Source organism: Triticum aestivum, chromosome 7D (genome assembly GCF_018294505.1).
Source record: "Triticum aestivum cultivar Chinese Spring chromosome 7D, IWGSC CS RefSeq v2.1, whole genome shotgun sequence".
NCBI classification, from domain to species: Eukaryota; Viridiplantae; Streptophyta; class Magnoliopsida; order Poales; family Poaceae; genus Triticum; species Triticum aestivum.
The window spans coordinates 445124308-445142959 of NC_057814.1; the positions used below are offsets into that span (position 1 = coordinate 445124308).

General features: G+C 43.2%; 2 protein-coding genes across 2 annotated transcripts in view; one reads left to right on the forward strand and one right to left on the reverse strand.

Moving 5' to 3' along the window:
- The first annotated feature begins 10030 nt into the window (after positions 1–10030).
- On the forward strand, positions 10031–11915 carry LOC123171158 (uncharacterized). The gene is made up of 5 exons (XM_044588782.1): positions 10031–10125; positions 10222–10392; positions 11072–11307; positions 11401–11486; positions 11817–11915. Exons 1-5 carry the CDS (start codon positions 10097–10099, stop codon positions 11913–11915), a joined length of 621 nt encoding a protein of 206 aa, XP_044444717.1. The 5' UTR covers positions 10031–10096.
- Positions 11916–14241: 2326 nt separating this feature from the next.
- LOC123165198 (pre-rRNA-processing protein TSR1 homolog) overlaps positions 14242–18652 on the reverse strand; it is a 10192-nt gene continuing 5781 nt past the window's right edge. The window contains exons 15-21 of the mRNA XM_044582828.1: positions 17533–17636; positions 17175–17434; positions 16508–16594; positions 16120–16347; positions 14880–14958; positions 14737–14800; positions 14242–14650 (exon numbers count right to left, since the gene is read on the reverse strand). Of these exons, the coding sequence (XP_044438763.1) occupies positions 14538–14650; positions 14737–14800; positions 14880–14958; positions 16120–16347; positions 16508–16594; positions 17175–17434; positions 17533–17636 (935 nt within the window). The 3' untranslated portion in view covers positions 14242–14537. The remainder of the gene's footprint in view (positions 14651–14736; positions 14801–14879; positions 14959–16119; positions 16348–16507; positions 16595–17174; positions 17435–17532; positions 17637–18652) is intronic.

The following is an 18652-nucleotide window of genomic DNA, read 5'->3' on the forward strand; positions in this document are numbered from 1 at the left end:
GACTTTGGGCTTGTTTGTTTGGGCTTCAGACAAAATCAGCTACGGGTTCGCTGTGCGACAAAGCTGATTCGAGGCACTGAAGTACAATGCGATGTGCTTCAACCCTAAAAGGTTACGCCATGTTAGCATAATAACCACCGACATGATGATTTTGTCCGAAAAGGTTACTGAGCAAGGCGTTCGCTTACTGAACCCGAGCGATTGATCCCTTGGCCACTACTGTTGCTAACTGAAGCCGATCGAACCTGCTGCCTCCGATGAACAGTGACCGTTGTTGGGGGTTGGATGAACAGTTCTCGATGGGGGTTGGATCAACAGGACCCCGTGGTATTAGTAGGCCGTTGCCGCTGAATGAACGGAACCCCGATCGAGGAGGCTGCCACACATCCGAGCCGGTTGGGAGTGGATGAACATAACTCATAGTCGGTGGAGGGTGAATGAACAGAACCCCGTAAAGGGCTAGTTAAACAGTAGCCGGTGGAGACTTTAGGTCGAAGGGTGCTTCAACTGCGAACCACTCACGCGGTGAGGAAAATGTTTCACTGTACAAGTTAGTAGTAGCTTTGATATGCTCTTCTCCTCTTAATCTATTGATTTTTAAGTCGAATTGCTATTTGATTTGACAATGGCAATGTATGATATATTAGGTTCATCTGAAAAGTGTCGCAAAGCTTATCTTCTCCAGATCCAAGCAGCTATAGTATCACCAAAGGTGCCAAACCTTTGCAACCTAACATCAAACTCAAGCACAATGATCTATTGTATACTACACCATCCATTCCTAAATACTCCCTCCGTCTGAAAAAGCTTGTTCCTCGTGCTAGATACATTCATTTAAGGAACAAGCTTGGGACAAACTTTTTCGGACGGAGTAAGTCTTTATAGATATTTCAATAAGGACCACACACGGAGCAAAATGAGTGAATCTACACTTTAAAATATGTTTATATATTTCCATATGTAGGAGTGAGGGCTTTTGGTGGCCGGGCTACAGGCAGGCCACAATCTCATCCATTCGAATGGGCTTTGGGATTGGCGATCCGTCATTTCACTGCTGTGGGGTGGCAGGCCTAGTGGGTGAATTACGGTCCGTGATACAGCTAGGCTTCAATAGGCGTATTGTGTTCGGCCCATTACCCGTTCCTGTGTTGGGGAACATAGTAATTTCAAAAAAAATCCTATGCACACGCAAGATCATGGTGATGCATAGCAACGAGAGGGGAGAGTGTTGTCCACGTACCCTCGTAGACCGACAGCGGAAGCGTTATCACAACGCGGTTGATGTAGTCGTACGTCTTCATGGTCCGACCGATCAAGTACCGAACGTACGGCACCTCCGAGTTCTACACACGTTCAGCTCGATGACGTCCCTCGAACTCCGATCCAGCTGAGTGTTGAGGGAGAGTTTCGTCAGCACGACGGCGTGGTGACGATGATGATGTTCCACCGACGCAGGGCTTCGCCTAAGCTCCGCAATGGTGTTATCGAGGTGTAATATGATGGAGGGGGGCACCGCACACGGCTAAGAGATCTCAAGGATCAATTGTTGTGTCTCTGGGGTGCCCCCCTGCCCCCGTATATAAAGGAGCAAGGGGGAGGCAGCCGGCCAAGGGGAGAGGCGCGCCATAGGGGGGAGTCCTACTCCCACCGGGAGTAGGACTCCTCCTTTCCTTGTGGGAGTAGGAGAAGGGAAGGGGAAGGAGAAAGAAGGAAGGGTGCGCCCCCTTCCCTAGTCCAATTCGGACCAGACCATGGGGAGGGGTGCGGCCACCTTTTGAGGCCTTTCTCTCCTTTCCCGTATGGCCCATTAAGGCCCAATACGAATTCCCGTAACTCTCCGGTACTCCGAAAAATACCCGAATCACTCGGAACCTTTCCGAAGTCCGAATATAGTCGTCCAATATATCGATTTTTACGTCTCGACCATTTCGAGACTCCTCGTCATATCCCCGATCTCATCCGGGACTCCGAACTCCTTCGGTACATCAAAACTCAATAAAACTGTCATCGTAACGTTAAGCGTGCGGACCCTACGGGTTCGAGAACTATGTAGACATGACCGAGACACGTCTCCGGTCAATAACCAATAGCGGGACCTGGATGCCCATATTGGCTCCCACATATTCTACGAAGATCTTTATCGGTCAGACCGCATAACAACATACGTTGTTCCCTTTGTCACCGGTATGTTACTTGCCCGAGATTTGATCGTCGGTATCTCGATACCTAGTTCAATCTCGTTACCGGCAAGTCTCTTTACTCGTTCCGTAACACATCATCCCGCAACTAACTCATTAGTCACAATGCTTGCAAGGCTTATAGTGATGTGCATTACCGAGTGGGCCCAGAGATACCTCTCCGACAATTGGAGTGACAAATCCTAATCTCGAAATACGCCAACCCAACAAGTACCTTTGGAGACACCTGTAGAGCACCTTTATAATCACCCATTTACGTTGTGACGTTTGGTAGCACACAAAGTGTTCCTCCGGTAAACGGGAGTTGCATAATCTCATAGTCATAGGAACATGTATAAGTCATGAAGAAAGCAATAGCAACATACTAAACGATCGAGTGCTAAGCTAACGGAATGGGTCAAGTCAATCACGTCATTCTCCTAATGAGGTGATCTCGTTAATCAAATGACAACTTATGTCTATGGCTAGGAAACATAACCATCTTTGATTAACGAGCTAGTCAAGTAGAGGCATACTAGTGACACTCTGTTTGTCTATATATTCACACATGTATTATGTTTCCGGTTAATACAATTCTAGCATGAATAATAAACATTTATCATGATACAAGGAAATAAATAATACTTTATTATTGCCTCTAGGGCATATTTCCTTCAGTCTCCCACTTGCACTAGAGTCAATAATCTAGATTACACAGTAATGATTCTTACACCCATGGAGCCTTGGTGCTGATCATGTTTTGCTCGTGGAAGAGGCTTAGTCAACGGGTCTGCAACATTCAGATCCGTATGTATCTTGCAAATTTCTATGTCTCCCACCTGGACTAAATCCCGGATGGAATTGAAGCGTCTTTTGATGTGCTTGGTTCTCTTGTGAAATCTGGATTCCTTTGCCAAGGCAATTGCACCAGTATTGTCACAAAAGATTTTCATAGGACCCGATGCACTAGGTATGACACCTAGATCGGATATGAACTCCTTCATCCAGACTCCTTCATTTGCTGCTTCCGAAGCAGCTATGTACTCCGCTTCACATGTAGATCCCGCCACGACGCTTTGTTTAGAACTGCACCAACTGACAGCTCCACCGTTCAATGTAAATACGTATCCGGTTTGCGATTTAGAATCGTCCGGATCAGTGTCAAAGCTTGCATCAACGTAACCATTTACGATGAGCTCTTTGTCACCTCCATATACGAGAAACATATCCTTAGTCCTTTTCAGGTATTTCAGGATGTTCTTGACCGCTGTCCAGTGATCCACTCCTGGATTACTTTGGTACCTTCCTGCTAGACTTATAGCAAGGCATACATCAGGTCTGGTACACAGCATTGCATACATGATAGAGCCTATGGCTGAAGCATAGGGGACATCTTTCATCTTCTCTCTATCTTCTGCAGTGGTCGGGCATTGAGTTACTCAACTTCACACCTTGCAACACAGGCAAGAATCCTTTCTTTGCTTGATCCATTTTGAACTTCTTCAAAACTTTGTCAAGGTATGTGCTTTGTGAAAGTCCAATTAAGCGTCTTGATCTATCTCTATAGATCTTGATGCCCAATATATACGCAGCTTCACCGAGGTCTTTCATTGAAAAACTCTTATTCAAGTATCCCTTTATGCTATCCAGAAATTCTATATCATTTCCAATCAGTAATATGTCATCCACATATAATATCAGAAATGCTACAGAGCTCCCACTCACTTTCTTGTAAATACAGGCTTCTCCAAAAGTCTGTATAAAACCAAATGCTTTGATCACACTATCAAAGCGTTTATTCCAACTCCGAGAGGCTTGCACCAGTCCATAAATGGATCGCTGGAGCTTGCACACTTTGTTAGCTCCCTTTGGATCGACAAAACCTTCTGGTTGCATCATATACAACTCTTCTTCCAGAAATCCATTCAGGAATGCAGTTTTGACATCCATTTGCCAAATTTCATAATCATAAATGCAATTGCTAACATGATTCGGACAGACTTAAGCATCGCTACGGGTGAGAAGGTCTCATCGTAGTCAATCCCTTGAACTTGTCGAAAACCTTTCGCAACAAGTCGAGCTTTATAGACAGTAATATTACCATCAGCGTCAGTCTTCTTCTTGAAGATCCATTTATTTTCAATGGCTTGCCGATCATTGGGCAAGTCAACCAAAGTCCATACTTTGTTCTCATACATGGATCCCATCTCAGATTTCATGGCCTCAAGCCATTTTGCGGAATCTGGGCTCACCATCGCTTCTTCATAGTTCGTAGGTTCGTCATGGTCTAGTGACATAACTTCCAGAACAGGATTACCGTACCACTCTGGTGCGGATCTTACTCTGGTTGATCTACGAGGTTCAGTAATAACTTGATCTGAAGTTTCATGATCATCATCATTAACTTCCTCACTAATTGGTGTAGGTGTCTCAGAAACTGGTTTCTGTGATGAACTACTTTCCAATAAGGGAGCAGGTATAGTTACCTCATCAAGTTCTACTTTCCTCCCACTCACTTCTTTCGAGAGAAACTCCTCTAGAAAATTTCCGAATTTAGCAACAAAAGTTCTGCCTTCGGATCTGTGATAGAAGGTATACCCAACAGTCTCCTTTGGGTATCCTATGAAGACACATTTCTCCGATTTGGGTTCGAGCTTATCAGGTTGAAGTTTCTTCACATAAGCATCGCAGCCCCAAACTTTAAGAAACGACAACTTTGGTTCATAAGGCGTCGTCTCAACGGATTTTGATGGTGCCCTATTTAACGTGAATGCAGCTGTCTCTAATGCATAACCCCAAAACGATAGTGGTAGATCGGTAAGAGACATCATATATCGCACCATATCTAATAAAGTACGGTTACGATGTTCGGACACACCATTACACCGTGGTGTTCCAGGTGGCGTGAATTTGTGAAACTATTCCACATTGTTTTAATTGAAGACCAAACTCGTAACTCAAATATTTGTCTCCGCGATCAAATCATAGAAACCTTATTTTCTCGTCACAATGATTTTCTACTTCACTCTGAAATTCTTTGAACTTTTCAAATGCTTCAGACTTATGTTTCATCAAGCAGATATACCCATATCTGCTCAAATCATCTGTGAAGGTCAGAAAATAATGATACCTGCTACGAGCCTCAATATTCATCGGACCACATACATCTGTATGTATGATTTCCAACAAATCTGTTGCTCTCTCCATAGTTCCGGAGAACAGCGTTTTTAGTCATCTTGCCCATGAGGCACGGTTCGCAAGCATCAAGTGATTCATAATCAAGTGATTCCAAAATCCCATCAGTATGGAGTTTCTTCATGCGCTTTACACCAATATGACCTAAACGGCAGTGCCACAAATAAGTTGCACTATCATTATTAACTTTGCATCTTTTGGCTTCATTATTATGAATATGTGTATCACTACGATCGAGATCCAACAAACCATTTTCGTTGGTGTGTATGACCATAGAAGGTTTTTATTCATGTAAACAGAACAACAATTGTTCTCTAATCTTAAATGAATAACCGTATTGCAATAAACATGATCAAATCATATTCATGCTCAATGCAAACACCAAATAACACTTATTTAGTTTCAACACTAATCCCGAAAGTATAGGGAGTGTGCGATGATGATCATATCAATCTTGGAACTACTTCCAACACACATCGTCACCTCGCCTTTTACTAGTCTCTGTTTATTCTGCAACTCCCGTTTTCGAGTTACTACTCTTTAGCAACTGAACCAGTATCAAATACCGAGGGGTTGCTATAAACACTAGTAAGTACACATCAATAACATGTATATCCAATATACCTTTGTTCACTTTGCCATCCTTCTTATCCACCAAATACTTGGGGCAGTTCCGCCTCCAGTGACCAGTCCCTTTGCAGTAGAAGCACTTAGTCTCAGGCTTAGGTACAGACTTGGGCTTCTTCACTTGAGTAGCAACTTGCTTGCCGTTCTTTTTGAAGTTCCCCTTCTTCCCTTTGCCCTTTTCTTGAAACTAGTGGTCTCGTCAACCATCAACACTTGAAGTGGTCTCGTCAACCATCAACACTTGATATTTTTCTTGATTTCTACCTTCGTCGATTTCAGCATCACGAAGAGCTCGGGAATTACTTTCGTCATCCCTTGCATACTATAGTTCATCACGAAGTTCTACTAACTTGGTGATGGTGACTAGAGAATTCTGTCAATCACTATTTTATCTGGAAGATTAACTCCCACTTGATTCAAGCGATTGTAGTACCCAGACAATCTGAGCACATGCTCACTAGTTGAGCGATTCTCCTCCATCTTTTAGCTATAGAACTTGTTGGAGACTTCATATCTCTCAACTCGGGTATTTGCTTGAAATATTAACTTCAACTCCTGGAACATCTCATATGGTCCATGACGTTCAAAACGTCTTTGAAGTCCTGATTCTAAGCCGTTAAGCATGGTGCACTAAACTATCAAGTAGTCATCATATTGAGCTAGCCAAACGTTCATAACGTCTACATCTGCTCCTGCAATAGGTCTGTCACCTAGCGGTGCATCAAGGACGTAATTTTCTATGCAGCAATGAGGATAATCCTCAAGTTACGGACCCAGTCCGTGTAATTGCTACCATCATCTTTCAACTTTGCTTTCTCAAGAAACGCATTAAAATTCAACGGAACAACAGCACAGGCCATCTATCTACAATTAACATAGACAAGCAAAATACTATCAGGTACTAAGTTCATGATAAATTCAAGTTCAATTAATCATATTACTTAAGAACTCCCACTTAGATAGACATCCCTCTAATCCTCTAAGTGATCACGTGATCCATATCAACTAAACCATGTCCGATCATCACGTGAGATGGAGTAGTTTCAATGGTGAACATCACTATGTTGATCATATCTACTATATGATTCACGCTCGACCTTTCGGTCTCCGTGTTCCGAGGCCATATCTGTTATATGCTAGGCTCGTCAAGTTTAACCTGAGTATTCCGCGTGTGCAACTGTTTTGCACCCGTTGTATTTGAACGTAGAGCCTATCACACCCGATCATCACGTGGTGTCTCAGCACGAAGAACTTTCGCAACGGTGCATACTCAGGGAGAACACTTATACTTTGATAATTTAGTGAAGGATCATCTTATAATGCTACCGTCAAACAAAGCAAGATAAGATGCATAAAGGATTAACATCACATGCAATCAATATAAGTGATATGATATGGCCATCATCATCTTGTGCTTGTGATCTCCATCTCCGAAGCACCGTGCTTGTGATCTCCATCTCCGAAGCACCGTGCTTGTGATCTCCATCTCCGAAGCACCGTCATGATCACCATCGTCACCGGCGCGACACGTTGATCTCCATCGTAGCATCGTTGTCGTCTCGCCACCTTATTGCTTTTACGACTATCGCTACCGCTTAGGGATAAAGTAAAACTATTACATGGCGATTGCATCTCATACAATAAAGCGACAACCATATGGCTCCTGCCAGTTGCCGATAACTCGGTTACAAAACATGATCATCTCATACAACACATTATATCACATCATGTCTTGACCATATCACATCACAACATGCCCTGCAAAAACAAGTTAGACGTCCTCTACTTTGTTGTTGCATGTTTTACGTGGCTGCTACGGGCTTAGCAAGAACCGTTCTTACCTACGCATCAAAACCACAACGATAGTTTGTCAAGTTGGTGCTGTTTTAACCTTCGCAAGGACCGGGCGTAGCCACACTCGGTTCAACTAAAGTGAGAGAGACAGACACCCGCCGGTCACCTTTAAGCAACGAGTGCTCGCAACGGTGAAACCAGTCTCGCGTAAGCGTACACGTAATGTCGGTCCGGGCCGCTTCATCTCACAATACCGCTGAACCAAAGTATGACATGCTGGTAAGCAGTATGACTTATATCGCCCACAACTCACTTGTGTTCTACTCATGCATAGCATCAACGCATAAAACCTGGCTCGGATGCCACTGTTGGGGAACGTAGTAATTTTAAAAAATTTCCTACGCACACGCAAGATCATGGTGATGCATAGCAACGAGAAGGGAGAGTGTTGTCCACGTACCCTCGTAGACCGACAGCGGAAGCGTTATCACAACACGGTCGATGTAGTCGTACGTCTTCACGATCCGACCGATCAAGTACCGAACGTACGGCACCTCCGAGTTCTACACACGTTCAGCTCGATGACGTCCCTCGAACTCCGATCCAGCTGAGTGTTGAGGGAGAGTTTCGTCAGCACGACGGCGTGGTGACGATGATGATGTTCCACCGACGCAGGGCTTCGCCTAAGCTCCGCAATGGTGTTATCGAGGTGTAATATGATGGAGGGGGGCACCGCACACGGCTAAGAGATCTCAAGGATCAATTGTTGTGTCTCTGGGGTGCCCCCCTGCCCCCGTATATAAAGGAGCAAGGGGGAGGCAGCCGGCCAAGGGGAGAGGCGCGCCATAGGGGGGAGTCCTACTCCCACCGGGAGTAGGACTCCTCCTTTCCTTGTGGGAGTAGGAGAAGGGAAGGGGAAGGAGAAAGAAGGAAGGGTGCGCCCCCTTCCCTAGTCCAATTCGGACCAGACCATGGGGAGGGGTGCGGCCACCTTTTGAGGCCTTTCTCTCCTTTCCCGTATGGCCCATTAAGGCCCAATACGAATTCCCGTAACTCTCCGGTACTCCGAAAAATACCCGAATCACTCGGAACCTTTCCGAAGTCCGAATATAGTCGTCCAATATATCGATTTTTACGTCTCGACCATTTCGAGACTCCTCGTCATATCCCCGATCTCATCCGGGACTCCGAACTCCTTCGGTACATCAAAACTCAATAAAACTGTCATCGTAACGTTAAGCGTGCGGACCCTACGGGTTCGAGAACTATGTAGACATGACCGAGACACGTCTCCGGTCAATAACCAATAGCGGGACCTGGATGCCCATAGTGGCTCCCACATATTCTACGAAGATCTTTATCGGTCAGACCGCATAACAACATACGTTGTTCCCTTTGTCACCGGTATGTTACTTGCCCGAGATTTGATCGTCGGTATCTCGATACCTAGTTCAATCTCGTTACCGGCAAGTCTCTTTACTCGTTCCGTAACACATCATCCCGCAACTAACTCATTAGTCACAATGCTTGCAAGGCTTATAGTGATGTGCATTACCGAGTGGGCCCAGAGATACCTCTCCGACAATTGGAGTGACAAATCCTAATCTCGAAATACGCCATCCCAACAAGTACCTTTGGAGACACCTGTAGAGCACCTTTATAATCACCCATTTACATTGTGACGTTTGGTAGCACACAAAGTGTTCCTCCAGTAAACGGGAGTTGCATAATCTCATAGTCATAGGAACATGTATAAGTCATGAAGAAAACAATAGCAACATACTAAACGATCGAGTGCTAAGCTAACGGAATGGGTCAAGTCAATCACGTCATTCTCCTAATGAGGTGATCTCGTTAATCAAATGACAACTTATGTCTATGGCTAGGAAACATAACCATCTTTGATTAACGAGCTAGTCAAGTAGAGGCATACTAGTGACACTCTGTTTGTCTATATATTCACACGTGTATTATGTTTCCGGTTAATACAATTCTAGCATGAATAATAAACATTTATCATGATACAAGGAAATAAATAATACTTTATTATTGCTTCTAGGGCATATTTCCTTCATCCTGTACCCCGGCCCGCGGTGTGACTCGGTGGCCTGGACAGCAGTTTTGGTACAGAGCGATCTTTCGAAACAGCACATGTTATATGGGCCCGGTGACATGTGTGGAGCAGGTGGATCCACGCGTGTGGGTTTCCTCGGCATTACCCTCTCCTCCACAGAAAGCTTGCGTCCGTGGCTGCTCTCTTTTTCCACACGGGCACGCTGCGGCGGCGATTCCCCACCGGCGAGATGTCGACGGACGGACTGGAGGTCAACGGGTATGTTCTTGTTCCTCCAAGTTCTCTCTCCCCCTAGTTCCTCCCCCCACTTTTCTTTGCAAATCCATTCACTGATGGCGCTAGGTTTGACTGCAGGAGCGGTGGAGCTAACATCACCGGATGGAAAAGTGTTGTGTTCCCGGTGGAATCCCAAGATTCCATGAGTGCTCCAGCCCTAGAGCTCGAGAAGGACGAAGAAGCAGCGGTGGTTGGAGATGGGCAGAGATACGAGGTGTGCTCTGAAGCTACAAGCGGCTGGACGAGGAGGTGCGGTTTTTTCTGTCCCCCCATCATGCTTCATTCGCATCTGCTCAGCTTAAGAGATGCATTCTCGACATACCCTGCTGGTACAATCCTGTGATGGATTATTTAGAAAGACCAAATATCAAACAGTTAAGTGTCTGATTTGTGCTGTTTGAGTCGTGTCCGTAGTAGGAGACGCATAGAGTAATGGTTTCAGGTTGTTCGTTTTAGATTTCTGAATAGCTTTCTGGTTCGTTTTTTGGATTCTAGGATTAATAAGACCAACCTGTCATTGACACACAGTATCTGTGATGTTTGGATTCCTAGCATGCTCTGTTGGATCTTGAAATTATGGGTGTTTTTTGTGTATGTAGCAGGCTGCAAAAATAGATAGAATGAGTTATGCTAATCATGGGCGTGCATATTTGGATTACGTAACTAGAGTTGCTTTCTTATGGTGAAATACATAAATGCAAATTAGTAGACGATACTGAACTATGTAGTTTTTCGATTTTAAGTGTGGCGTCTGACATTTAGGCAAGAGTAAGCAAGATAACTTTTTGTTGTGATTATGGCTGGAGTACTGAGACTCACCGCGCATGCAGACACAAAATCTTTTGTTGTTATTGATTTATGCTAGTGCTATACCATGAATAGATAACTAATTGATGGTTGTTCTTTTTGATGCGACACACTGGCTCAGGGTGAGGCTCGGGAAAGCACCTGATGAGAGGGACATGAACCCCGACAGGAAAACAGCGCTTGAGCTGTCGGTCCGTGCTTATGCTGAAAAATGTGAAGGGCATGTCATCAATCCAACAATTGGCACGGAATTTGACTCGTTGGATGAGGCATATGAGTTCTACAATCTATATTCATGGGAAACTGGGTTTGGTATACGGCTGGCGAAGAGCAGGCTCAGTGTGCAGAGAACAAGATGTATGCAAGAGATTGTGTGTGCATGTGCGGTACGTCTGTGTAAAAAAAATGTTTCTTCCTGGTTTTTTGCACGGTGCGTCTGTGTAAATTCAGATCAACCGCTCGTGTCTTGCAATGTGCTTCTGTTTACCAAACAGAAATCTTGGTTTTTTGCACGAGCTGCTGAAAGTTTCTTCCTGGTAAATTGTGAAATGTATCAATAGTTTTGGACTGAAATCTGCCATCATATAGATACGCATCTGATAAGTTCCCTGTCAGCGATCCATTTGACTCACTAAGGCATATGTTTGTAAATACTGTAATGTATTTGTACCGTTTGTGAACCATATCAAATTGCTAAGGTGGGTGATGGGTATTCCAATTATGCATTGTTCCTAGTTCTGTACGTAGAACATGATGTGTGTATTAGTATAAATCAGCACATGTTGTGTGTTAGCTTAAGTTATTTTGTCAAAATTTGTCAATTTTCAATTGAGTTCTAGTGATAATGGTTTGTGTTGTCTCATCAGGGTGAGAGTGGGAAAAGCATATCTGGAGAATTTGGAGGGAGGCCTGACCGAAAAAGTGCTCGCAAGCTAACTGCAAGCTGGTTGGTAAAGAGGGCTTGAGTGGGTAATTAAAAAGATTACTTAGCTGTCAATGTAAGGAACTCCGCCTATGTCTTCTAGGCATAGCCGGTCCCAAGCCCGGGTAAAGGAGGAGGGTTGTGATAGGCTTGGCGAGCCAACGTAAAAACTAGCCAGTCCCATAGGTATGAAACCCATTTTAGCGAGAGTAGTACTAGGATGGGTGACCTCCTGGGAAGTCCTCGTGAAAGGGTTTCATATCTAAGGGTTGTGATAGGCTTGGCGAACCAACGTAAAAACTAGCCAGTCTTTTGGGTATGAAACCCATTTGGGCGAGAGTAGTACTAGGATGGGTGACCTCCTGGGAAGTCCTCGTGAAAGAGTTTCATATCTAGCCTACCCCAACTTGTTTGGGATAAAAGGCTTCGTAAGTAAGTAAGTAAGCTGTCAATGTAAGGCAGTTGATATTTCAGTCATTTTTGAGTTCGATTCAGTTGTGGTCTGCATGCTAATCTGTGCAAAAGTAGTGATCTAAACACTCTTATACTCCTATTAGATATTTGTGGAAATGGATAAGCAATGTGCATAGTCATCTGTGGAAGTTAATACTGAGTTTCAACTAACATTAGATATTTGTCAGTAAATACTACTCCCTCCGTAAAAAAAATATAAGAGCGTTTAGATTATTAAAGTAGTGATCTAAACACTTTTATACTCCTATTTCTTTACAGAGGGAGTACCAGTTAACTACCTTGCTATCATTACATACACTCTGATGTGTAAGTCCTCGTCCTGTTTACTCTCTAATCCAATATTGTAATCGGGAGAGCGGTTAATTTTATTTGCCAGTACTCATGGCACAGTCGGCGCGTGAGTGGAGCAAAGAACTTGTGCCAGTCGCTTACAGCGTACTGGTCAGTTCTGTACACGTATTCATGAAACCTTGTAAACATGTTAATGCGTGGCTGTTTATACAGGTTAAATAAGTTAACAGCATTGGCATTAATTTATCAAACTCGAGCCTACAGGTCATGGTTCATCTACGTGCACATTCAAACTTCTTGTAGATTAACGAGTGTAGGATGTCAAATACTAGATAAAATTGATTCCCAGATTAAACATAGAGGTTTTCACACTAACGGGCTTGAGGAGTTTTATTTGTGCAGCCGCAAAAAACAAATTAATCTGGATGCGCTTAATCAAGGGTGGCTAACAGTGGCTAATGAAGAACAAATCTTAACAGTCAGCTGGCCGGCATTGCTCCACGATTCCTCTAGTCGAACTTGTGGCCAGCCATGGAATCCGGTCACGTACAGGTCTGCGTCCTACTGTGCATGGCTATGCACTCAGCTACGCGGTGTGCGTACATGTCAGACCAAGTGGTGGAAGTCTATATTCGTTTGCATGTGGTGGGACCTACCTGGCTGCCACCAAAGTGAGGTTGCAGATGTGAAGCGCTAATGCAAATCGGCCATTATAGATGAACATGGCGTAATTAGTCAAGACTAATACTTCTGGATCTATCGCATTCAGCATTAGGACGCACATGTGGCTAAGCTGTTCCAAATTTCTAGCGTGTAAAACAGATAAAACTCAAGTCCAAGTTTAGTGGTACTGGCTTTTAAACACAAACAGCAGCGTAACCGTGCTGCATTTGCTAGTCAAAACGGACAGACAAATTAACATCAAACAAAATAAACTTGCTTAGTTCGTGGAGAGCTAATGGTGAACGAACATGCGTGTTCGCTGGCCGCCGGTGCTCCACGTCCGCCCTTGACCAGCTAGTGGTCTCCGCTGGCCAACGATCCTCCACGGCATGCACGCACAGGTCTACAGCTCGCACAGCAGTGCGTACATGTCAGGGGCACGTCCGAGTCTAGATGGCTTTGCATGTACGTGGGCCTCTTTGGTTCTACACAAGCGCTCTCCTCTGCTCACCAATCGACCACGACGTGCATGCACGGGTCGTACAAGTCTGCACGCGCATGGGGTATCAGTACTAAAAAGCCCAACGCTGTGCGTACATGTCAGTTGAGTGTAAGAGCCCTAGGTGCTTTTGCATGTGGGTGAGTCAGAGCTGGTTGAATACAAGCTGAAAATAAATGGAATACAGGCAGTATACACTCACAGCGGGAATCCTAATGCTGGCCAGACGGCAGGGATAGCGGCCTGCCTGTAGCGCGGCCACCAAACGCATTTTTCGCATATGTAGTCCTTATTGAAATATCTATAAAGACTTATATTTAGGAACTGAGGGAGTACATTGTTTAAGGTTATTTCTGTCCAAGAAAACGCTACAAAGCCATTCTCTGCATAACTGCGAACCAATATTAAATTCAGAAAGAGCTATGCGTCACACACAAGCAGATGGCTGGTGCAAGAAAACAACACACTATATTGAGAGATACTATCAGTATGCCCAAAATTCAGCCATGTTGGCAACATAAACGATCAAAACAGTGACAGTACAACACAAGGCAAAGCTGCATCTCCTTCCGTCTTGGTACAACAAGTTGTGTTCCCGCCAAGACCATATATGAGCTGATGCATCAGCAAGCGCGCGCCACCGCTCCACTTCTACTATGGGCTACGGGATACAAACCACCTAGAGCCAGAAGCTCGTTTGCAATCTTTTTAGCCAGTACGCAAAGCATGCAAGTATTCTTATATCTGATGATAGAATTGTGCTGGCCATTTGGGGAAAGCTCGTTTGAACAAGCTCATGCACACGGTATCGTGCTGCTGGACGCTGCTGTTGAATATGCATTTCATCGAACCTGGTGGCAAGAATAGGAAGGGTTCAGGCACAGAAAACCGGATCGAATTGCACCAATACATCGGCGGCGGGATTAGTCAAACATACCGTGAGTGCCGACAGTCTCCTTGATCCGGCCGCGTTTGCCATGTTTCGTCCACAGCTCAACAGGCTGCAAAAAACAATGGTGTGTGTTACTAGCAGTGAAGACAAAGTGATGGGATATATTGGTACAACACCGAAATACTCGCCTTGAACCATCTGACGTCTTCCGGGTGGTGGAACATGTACCGCACCATTGCTTTGAGTTTCGAGACTCTCTGGGGATACCTGCACAAGTTGTCAAATAAGACAGCGTTGATTAGATGAAACCCAAACAAGAGCCATTCAAGGGGTGAAATACTTTACGCATATCACATTAGATCAAGTGGAAGCATCAGCGGTGCATGTATTCAAAATATGACCAGGAAGAACAACTTCCAAGAAAAATTCCAAGGCTGAATACTTTTTTTTCTCACATAATGTGTTGGGACAAGAAAACAGTTTCAGCCAAAACCATTTGAATCTGTGCTCTCCCATCTACAACTTGTTATTTTGGCTTTATTTATTTTATTTTATTTTATTTCAATTTCCCTTCTTCCTATCCTGAGTTAAGTGTATGCATCAACTGAGAACGTTTTCATATGATCAATCCTCTATGTCAATTTCATCCTGAACATCCCAAGAAAAATTCCAGGATAGGCAGATTGCAATTGCTCAGTTCAGGTTGAAACAACAAAAAATACAAGATTGCAACCCTAGACAGATTGAGCAGCCAGCATCATCTGATATATCCCCTTTTGAACACTAGGAACTTCAAAGAATTGCCAAGCTAGGCTAGGGCGCTGACAAGCCAGTTTCTGATCATTTTTTAATCCACTAAACAATATCATTCTATATTTTTCCTCAAAGAATGTGTTTGTTTATTCTTCTATAAAGAATAGTATTAGTATCTCAGTAAAATTAGTACAAATGCACCTACTTCAGGTCCGCGTAGAACCTATTGTAACAGTTGGTTTAGCTCTATTATTCTATCCTCCAACCAATCAAACAATATTGCAAGATATGTACCCATTTCTCCATAGATGAATCCCCTTCTACATATAGCACTAATGGTATAGATGAGTAGTTTCAGAAACCAATCGCCCCATATTTTGACTTTGAAAGAAACTAGGTCCACTTAAAAGGCCTTCATCATAGGAGAAAAACTGAAAGATACCTCCTGGTTCAAGCCTACATCAGCCCTCCACCCTTTAACACAGGTGACTATGATGGGAACCAAATTTTGTATGAACGCAACTACATATAATTAATTCTAAAAATAAGAAATATAACATTCAACCATCAGTCCTACAAATGAAACTGTGTGGACACAAGTACATAACACTGGTAGGAAAACAATGTACAAGTTGCAGGCATATTTGCCTAGTAAAATATGCTACCAAAGCTTACCCAGTCAAAACAATTTTTTTGAGAATAATCTGGTCAGGATCCACACTTTTCAGTGTACCTACTGCAGCAATGACAGGTTGTTGCCCATCTATGTTCTTCAAAACAATCAGAGGAACGGGTGGAAAGGAAATTGGAGCATAGACGGAGGCAATAGAAAATCGCCCATGATGTAAAAATCTCTCCATCTTATGCTTATTGCAATTGATGTTGTCAGATGAAAATAGTGGCCTAGAAAAGGGTCAAAACAATCAGTAACATACTTCTCTGGTTATACAGTGCAACGGCATACCTATACAAAAAATGAAAAAAAAAAATCTACTCCCTCCGATCCATATTAATTGTCAGAGGGAGTATATTATTCTCAATGGTATGGCTAAACTTTCATTACCTTGCCGTAAACTGCCGGAATCCAACATTGAAAATAAGAGGTTCCTTACTTCTGATGGGAGCTTCATAGGAGTCATGCTTTTTTATGCTGCAATAAATAGCAAGTGTCAATTAAAGCTCAGTGCAGGGGCATTCTAGCATTATATATCCAGCAAACAAATACTCCCTCCGTCCGAAAATACTTGTCGGAGAAATGGATGTATCTAGACGTATTTTAGTTCAAAATACATCCATTTTTATCCATTTCTTTGACAAGTATTTCCGGACGGAGGGAGTACAAGTTTTGAAACCCAAGATAATGCACATAATGTGTACAATAAGGCAACAGTCAACACAAAGCTAGTGGAGGTTTACTGGCTTACTATTGTCAAGTTAGTATGAACGTCCTACACAAGACCACTTTAGTAGCCAAGGGAATCCTGAGGAATAACACAATTACTCCCAAACTTACACTAACCATTTAACCAAACATCCAAATTATATTGAATTGTCAATGAGTGCTTTGAATGGAACTGTGTTACGGCCTGTTTACATGTACAGCATGCCAATATTCATATAAGCACGCACTAACAGGATCCCTCAATAAAAATTAATACACAACTTAGTATATGCATACTTAAAGAAAACTGGACCACATGAGTTTGTCAAGTAGATGAAAAAATGAATACCTGAAATGAAGAACTGAAATTTTCGACTCATGTTCAAGAAGACCAGAAACAACAACAGGTAATCTTCTTGATGGATGACAAAGTTTGGAGGCAACATCTGTAGGAACATTTTTCACGTGAAGCATAACATATGATCCTATTCGGGCACAATCCTTTGAGCTTTCTTCATCTAGCTCAGCCCTTTTAGCAAGCACATGTTTTTGTGTTCGTGTAAACTTATCGAATGCAAATATTCTTGCATATTCAGGTGGCAAAGATTCCTGAGGTCAACAAAATGCGGAGAAACAACCACGTCACATGAAATACATAAAGTTTAGACTAAATTTACACTAGGCAGTAATAGCAAAATAATACGCACCTTAGGATCCCAGGATGATGTCCTAAATGATTTTAGTCCTCTGTATTTTGCAAAACGTTTTCTTGCCGGGACATCTAAGGGTGTCTCCACCTCATCAGGAAATTCTGAAACATTATATAAGATATGCGTGTCATATTTAGGAATCACATAGTGTGTAGGGCTAGTAACAAACCTGGAGCTAAAAGTCAACCAAACAGGCATCAACTGGAACAATTAATAAGGCTAGAGACTTAAGTTGATTCCCGGGTGACCTCCCCAAGGAGTCATTACATTGACACAATGATTCTAACAAGAATCTTGGTCTTGGCAGTTCCAAGCCCAGGTTCTTTATCCACAATATTTTTTAATGGCCCATTTTTATCTTCAAGTAATTTCCGTAGACACAACTTTTGGGCCAATGGACACGCAAAACCATTTAACTTAGCTTCATATAATGATGACTTTTGGGGCAATGGTCAAGAAACCCAGTTCTGACAACTAAATTAAATACAATGGGAAATGACAGATAGAACCCTCTTCTGTCCGACATGTCAGCACACTAGCAAGTGTCGTGTACAATAGTGGTGGCAGTTGGCACAGCTATCATCGTCGCGGTTTGAGGGCCATGAGTAAGCGGTGTAGGCCCATGAACAGGGTGGCACAAGGGTTCATTGGTGATAGTAGCTTGAGGGATCACGGCAATGAAATGTAAATAGTGGCTGTGTGCGTTAACATTGCCCCAAAAGTTATGGTTATAGGGAATTTACTCTTATGTTCCTTCACATAAGAAACCCAAAGCAACCATAACACTTCAAAATTAATTAATAACACGCCAATAATAGGGTGATAAAAGGAAATAAAATTAGCTTCCTAATTCATGCTGCCATCTGTCATACCAAAGATTAATTTCTGACAACACCAACTCTCCATATTGCAAAATAGCATAGAACATGCTTTTGAAACATGTAGTGTCCTCAAAAAGATCTCAAGAATAAAGACTATTAAAATCTGGGTTCTCCGAAACCGAGTTTTGTCAGGTTATTATGAGTTATGACCAGTCTTCACCTAATCTGACTAATTCCTTCATTTTTTTCCCTAATGGACAACACAATACTTCATGAATTGGCAAGAGCAAGAATCA

Coding starts and splice junctions, on each gene's coding strand:
- LOC123171158 (XM_044588782.1), top strand. CDS start 10,097: ATGTCGACGGACGGACTGGAGGTCAACGG. Junction 10,126..10,221: donor GACGGACTGGAGGTCAACGG/GTATGTTCTTGT, acceptor GTTTGACTGCAG/GAGCGGTGGAGCTAACATCA. Junction 11,487..11,816: donor CTGCTGAAAGTTTCTTCCTG/GTAAATTGTGAA, acceptor TTGTCTCATCAG/GGTGAGAGTGGGAAAAGCAT.